This window comes from Ranitomeya variabilis, chromosome 4 (genome assembly GCF_051348905.1).
Source record: "Ranitomeya variabilis isolate aRanVar5 chromosome 4, aRanVar5.hap1, whole genome shotgun sequence".
Taxonomy (NCBI): Eukaryota; Metazoa; Chordata; class Amphibia; order Anura; family Dendrobatidae; genus Ranitomeya; species Ranitomeya variabilis.
In genome coordinates, this window is record NC_135235.1 from 25,094,300 (window position 1) to 25,100,466 (window position 6,167).

At 42.6% G+C, this 6,167-nt stretch overlaps 1 protein-coding gene across 1 annotated transcript; it reads right to left on the bottom strand.

Moving 5' to 3' along the window:
* Positions 1–577: 577 nt before the first annotated feature.
* On the bottom strand, positions 578–5,872 carry LOC143769525 (C3a anaphylatoxin chemotactic receptor-like). Its single transcript, XM_077258158.1, has 2 exons — positions 5,762–5,872; positions 578–3,714 (listed from the first exon to the last, which is right to left on the bottom strand). Exon 2 carries the CDS (start codon positions 3,703–3,705, stop codon positions 2,617–2,619), a length of 1,089 nt encoding a protein of 362 aa, XP_077114273.1. The 5' UTR covers positions 3,706–3,714; positions 5,762–5,872; the 3' UTR covers positions 578–2,616.
* Between the last annotated feature and the right edge of the window lie 295 nt (positions 5,873–6,167).

A 6,167-nucleotide genomic window follows, 5' to 3' on the forward strand; every position in this document is an offset into this window, starting at 1 on the left:
GTCCTCTCCACAGTGCTGCACTGCCCTACATCTCCTCCTCATCTGTCTACCACCCTACCCGTCCTCTCCACACTGCTACACCGCCCTACATCTCCTCATCTGTCTACCACCCTACCTGTCCTCTCCACAGTGCTGCACCGCCCTACATCTCCTCATCTCTAACACCTTACCCATCCTCTCCACAGTGCTGCACCGCCCTACATCTTCTCATCTGTCTACCACCCTACCTGTCCTTTCCACAGTGCTGCACCACCCTACATCTCCTCCTTATCTGTCTACCACCCTACCCGTCCTCTCCACAGTGCTGCACTGCCCTACATCTCCTCCTCATCTGTCTACCACCCTACCCGTCCTCTCCACAGTGCTGCACCCCCTACATCTCCTCCTCATCTGTCTACCACCCTACCCATCCTCTCCACAGTGCTGCACCACCCTACATCTCCTCCTTATCTGGCTACCACCCTACCCATCCTCTCCACAGTGCTGCACCACCCTACATCTCCTCTTCATCTCTAGCACCTTACCCGTCCTCTCCACAGTGCTGCACCACCCTACATCTCCTACTTATCTGTCTACCACCCTACCTGTCCTTTCCACAGTGCTGCACCTCCCTACATCTCCTCTTCATCTGTCTATTACCCTACCTATCCTCTCCACAGTGCTCACCACCCTACATCTCCTCCTCATCTTTCTCTACCAACCTACTCATCCCCTCCACAGTGCTTCACTGCCCTACATCTCCTCATCTCTGTCTACCACTCTACCCCAGCTTTCCTGTTTATTAACGTCCTGTCCTAAGACAAACATTCTCCATAATCCAAGTATTTCCACCGGGATCCAGATTTCTTTTGTGTCTAAAATTCATTACCCAGGAAGACCCAGTTAATTTCCAAAATCTACAGTTTTAGGATACCATCCCTAAAGATGAGACTTAGTAAGTCTTGACAGCTTGTTTTGTAACATCATTTATTTTATTTTTATTAGCCAATAAAAGGTATCATAACTAAAAGGTTATGATATTGTTTTTCCCACTGAGGTTTGCCCTGAAAACACAATTTTTTTTAGGTTGGTCGATACTGTTCATAAAGTGACATGTCTTTTCATCGTAGTTATTCCTCTGAACTTCATCCCTTCATTTAAGGCTACGTTCACACGTTCCTTTTTTTCATCCTTTTTTTTTCAGGTCCTGTTTTGAAAAACCGCAGCTAAATTCAGCGCTGATTTTAGCTGCGGTTTTTGATCCTTTTTCTTCTGCGGATTCCACTGCGGGTTTCCAAATGCAGTTTCCTATTGGGGCTGCTGGAAACCCGCTGCGGAATCCGCAGAAAGAATTGACATGGTACTTCTTTTTTCTGCAGGCAAAACCGCTGCGGATTTGCCTGTGGAAAAAAGGATCGTCGGCACAGCGGGTCCTGTTTTCCATTGGGTTACATTGTACTGTAACCTACATGGAAAACTGCTGCGGATCCGCAGTGCAAATCCGCTGCGGATCCGCAGCAAAAACCGCACCGTGTGAACATAGCCTCACACTTTTCCCCCATACAGTTTCCATCCTCATGGACTTATCATATCTTTACATGCTCAGATATTGGCTGGTGATCGGCAGCTACAGCCTTACATGGACTACCTTATGTAGTATAATGACGTTCTGTACAATACAAGCACATTTTACTTTTTATGTCGCCCCTATTTCCTTTTTCTTTTTAGATTGTCAGCTCTTGTGAGTCCTCAATCCTTCACTTTGGTCTAGTAATTAGTTTGCTACTCTGCAATGTCTGATTGTGTTTGTAGATGTAATGGTATTTAGACCTTTAGTAGGATGAATGGCACTTAATAACAGAATATGTAAGCTTAAGATTCAATTAAAGGGGATGTCCAGGACTTGGATATTGATCATGTATTTTTGAATGGATCAACAATATCAGATCAATGGAGGTCCGAAACCCGGCGTCTAAATTAATCAGCCATTTGCAGACCCCCACAACAACCAGAAGCAAATAAAGTTCAGCTCAGATCACATAAATTTTAATGGAAGCTGAACTGCAGTCCCCGAGAATGACGTTTACACATTGTATTGAGCTGCACTTTTCCGGTTCCACCATGACATCGATAAAAAATTGATCAGTGGGGGTGTTAGATCTTCACTGATCCAAAGGATAGGTCTTTAAATTATGAATTCTGCACAACCCCTTTAAGATATCACTAAAGCATAGGACATCAGGTGGCCACTTTCGCTGTTGGGTTAAAACCCTCCACAGTACTTGAAGTTAGCCCGCCACATTGGACCCAGGTAGCATCATTGTGGTTCTTTTCAACATCTTCAGATGAGACTCCTTCCAAGGTCAAAGTGCGGAAGATATGGGATCCTTGGACAAGAAGGCTTAACTCAGATAAGTCCTGTAGTCTTTCTGTAGATGATGTGAACCTCAAAAAAGCCTCCAAAGAAAAGCAACTTTACTAAAAACCAGAGAGGAACAAGCCCGAAAGTCACACCATCCTTCTTGTCTGTAAGAACAGCAAGCAGACACCCTTATCCTTGAAGGGTTCATGAGCCAGGTCTTACATGGAACCCCATTAGGTCAACTCCACCTATTAATGTCTCCCTGCCCTGTCATCTTAGACGGTCATGCTGTTTTGGACAGAGCTTTTAGTCTGGCTGCGTTCAGTGGTTTTGGTCACTTCTTCACTGAAGGCGCTTTCCATGAGCTGCCGTAAGGACTGACTCATCTTGGTCTTGAAGTCTTTGCCCATGAAGACGTAGAGTATTGGGTTGATGCAGCTGTTGGAGAAAGCCAAGGCCACCGAGACGTGATTGAGTTTATTGACTACTTGGTTTTGGACGTACAACATGACCATGCCGATAATGTGGTAGGGAGCCCAGGTCAGGCAGAAGGCTATGATGATACCATACACCACCTTGGTGGTTTTTCTGCCCACCTTGAGGTATCTGCTGTTTTGTACTTTAAGGGTGAGGCGAATGTAACAGGCAACGATGATCAAGAGGGGAAACAGGAACCCAAACAACGTTCGAAGGACAGTGATGGTGACTTCGTGGTTGGAGACTTGGTGTTGTATACCCAAGTGGTGGTCATCAAGACCCATGAAAGGAGCATCAGAATCATTAAAGCTCAAAAGGTCCTCATAATCCAAATCAAAGCTGCCATCATGATCACTGACGTCATCATGGCCACCGAACTGATGCTCACATACGGTGACGTTGTGGTCTGTAGAGATGTGTCTGTAGAGAAAGGCGGGTAACGACATCATGAAGGATAAGGCCCAAATAACCAGGCAGATGAGCCAAGCCATTCGCAGGCTGCGGTGATTCTGGGCCCACACTGGCAGGACTACCTGGATGCAACGGTCAACGCTGATGGCCACCAAGGTGAAGACACTGGCGAACATGTTAAGAACGACCATGGCCGGGATTATCTTACATAGTGCAGCGCCAAATAACCATTCTTGGAAATATAACTGGATGGTGGAGAACGGAAGGGACAAGCAGCACGCGATGTCGGCCACGGCGAGATTCAAGAACCATACGGTGTTCACAGTCATCTTCATCTTCCAACCAGTGACCCAAAGCACCAGGATATTACTGGGGACACCCACCAGAAAGGTGACCACAAAAACCACCGTGGTGAAAGCAGCCTCCTGGGTGTGAGAGTGCGGAAAATCAATATTCTCATCACTTCCATTGAACATCCTGGCTATCTGTAAAAATATAAAGGTTTTGTGGTTTAATTAATTTAATTTATCTGTTTGTTTGTTTTTTTCACTTTTACAAAGAGGCAATGAGCAACAATCTTTGCAGCAGCTGTAAATCGAGATCTTCATGATTTACTGGACAGGAATACTGACATCTACTGGTAAATATGAAAACTGCAGGATAATGTCATATTTACATAAAAAATTATCGTACATGAAAATTCTATACCACTAATTAATGATTTTTTTTCCTTTTTAAGTTTTTGCCTCTACTCTACTCTTCAGTAGCCTTAACATTTTTATTTTTTTTAGTGACAGGGCAGTATGAGGCTTGAATTGTAATATTTTTAGCACTCTTCTACATATAAATTACTGTGTCATTTATCTATTTTTTAAGCATTTTTATTTTTTTAATATTCCTTACGCTTCATGATTCACCCCCAAAAGCCGTTGAATGAATTCTCCAGGTTATTACGGTCGTGCGGACACCTAACCTGTATTATGTGTATGTTTTTGCCAGCAGAGACCCCCTCTATCATGTGATCGTCAGGTCCCATGGAAGCAGCGGTGATGCTGATGCTTCTCCTCCTTGCATTGATCACGATGTAGTTAGTGAAAGAGAAGACAGAAGTGGTAATAAACCTCCTCTGTCTTCTCAACAAAACAAAAAAAAATATCCAGCGCTTTGTCATTATTAAATTAAGATAGAATTTAAAAAATATATATATTTCAACTCAAAATGCATTTTTCTTGGAGAAAGGATGCAAAGTGCAAAGTGCGCCTCGAAGGACCCAGCATGTTTGTGCAGCCGGTTGCATATGACAGGTAGTAAGAATTGACTGTTCGCTGCCTGGTTCCCCCCACATGATGAATGTAACAGAATAATGATTAATGAGCAGAATTACTTTATATTAAATCATGGTAGATTGTGAGCCCTCGCGGGCAGGGTCCTCTCCCCTCCTGACTTGTGTTGTTTAATATTATTGTACTTGTTTTTATGATATATACCCCTCCTCACATGTAAAGCTCCATGGAATAAATGGTGCTATAATAATAAATAATAATTATGAATTAATTGAAATAACTATCAATCCCAAATATCCTGGGAACGGAAGAAGCATTCCATCACAGCTGTTACCGTAAAGAATCCGTCTATGTTCTGATGAGGCAGGCTTCTTTACTGTTCATGTAGTGGATGTATAGCAGTTTCCATGTGCCAGTATATTAGTGTTCGGAGGTGTGTTTATACGCACAATGGAAGCCCAATGGGTACTGAAAAAATGCATCTGCATATAGTGAGCTGTGGGGTATATGGCGCTAGGGTTGCTTCCAAAAAAGGAATAATAAAAGGGGGTGCGATTTTGGAAGCTTGGCTTCATCTGAAGACCTCTTTTTGTTATCTCTAGGGACTGGATTGCTAAAAGTAACAGGAACACTCCAATCCAGTGCAGCTCCTAGGAGCAGTTTTTCTAGGAGTTATCCAAGACCTGTTGAGCTATATTCCCACGATGAGTTTTTTGGTGATTTTTTTTACGCTGCGTATTTTCCAAAAAATGCAAGTAACCTACGTGTGCAGAAAATCTGCAACATCAAAAACCTACCAAATACTCACCTGCCTTACCTGTTAGATCCCCATCGCTCCAGCTCCTCTCACCCTTTTTTTTGTTTAAAGAACTGTTCTTGCTAATATATTATCTCTGCTTTTCTATTTTTATTCACTCATATTATGAACGAAAAATCCTTCCGGTTGCCCAGAACTAACATAAATATGTGAAATGCGTGACTGTAAAATGGGCGCAAAAAAAAAAAAAAAAGCTTTTACTGAGCTGGTTTTTATGCTTCCATCATCACTAAAACATCATGAAAAGAATTCTAATAAATAATAAAAAGTTTCCACAGTTGAAATATTTCATTTTCCATTAGGATTCATACACAGAAAAAAAACATTAAATAATATTGTTTTAAACAATGTAGAAAATAATAATAATAGAACAATTACTGGAAAGCGATTTCTGTACACATGGCTGCGTAATAATATTCAGTATATTCTTACCTGATAGTGAATACTGTGGCGCTGGTATAGTCTGTCCCTCTGATAACTCGCTTACGATGATGACTGTGGTCTGGAGCCGCCGCTGTCCGGTGAAGAAGTCGCCGTCCTTTCTCTTCATGAGTCATAACTTCCTTCCTATGTGATATCTTGATTATGAGAATTTTTGTGATAAAAGCTGTGGATCCGAATGTCTCACATGAGATCGGAATAGATTTTTGGATGAGTTTTTACATTGATTTCATTATTAGATTTAGTTTTGTCCTCTATGAAGCCTCAGTCACTATCAGTATTGTATCGGGGTCCCAGGGGGGCGGCTTTCTGCCATCCAGCCCTCCTTAGACTACACCTGTTAGATAGAAGAGCTTATAGAGTAACACATCTGTGCTTCCATATGATCTGGGTTTGC

What these genes read in the sequence shown, in the direction of transcription:
- LOC143769525 (XM_077258158.1), bottom strand. Translation starts at nt 3,705, where the DNA reads ATGTTCAATGGAAGTGATGAGAATATTGATTTTCCGCACTCTCACACC.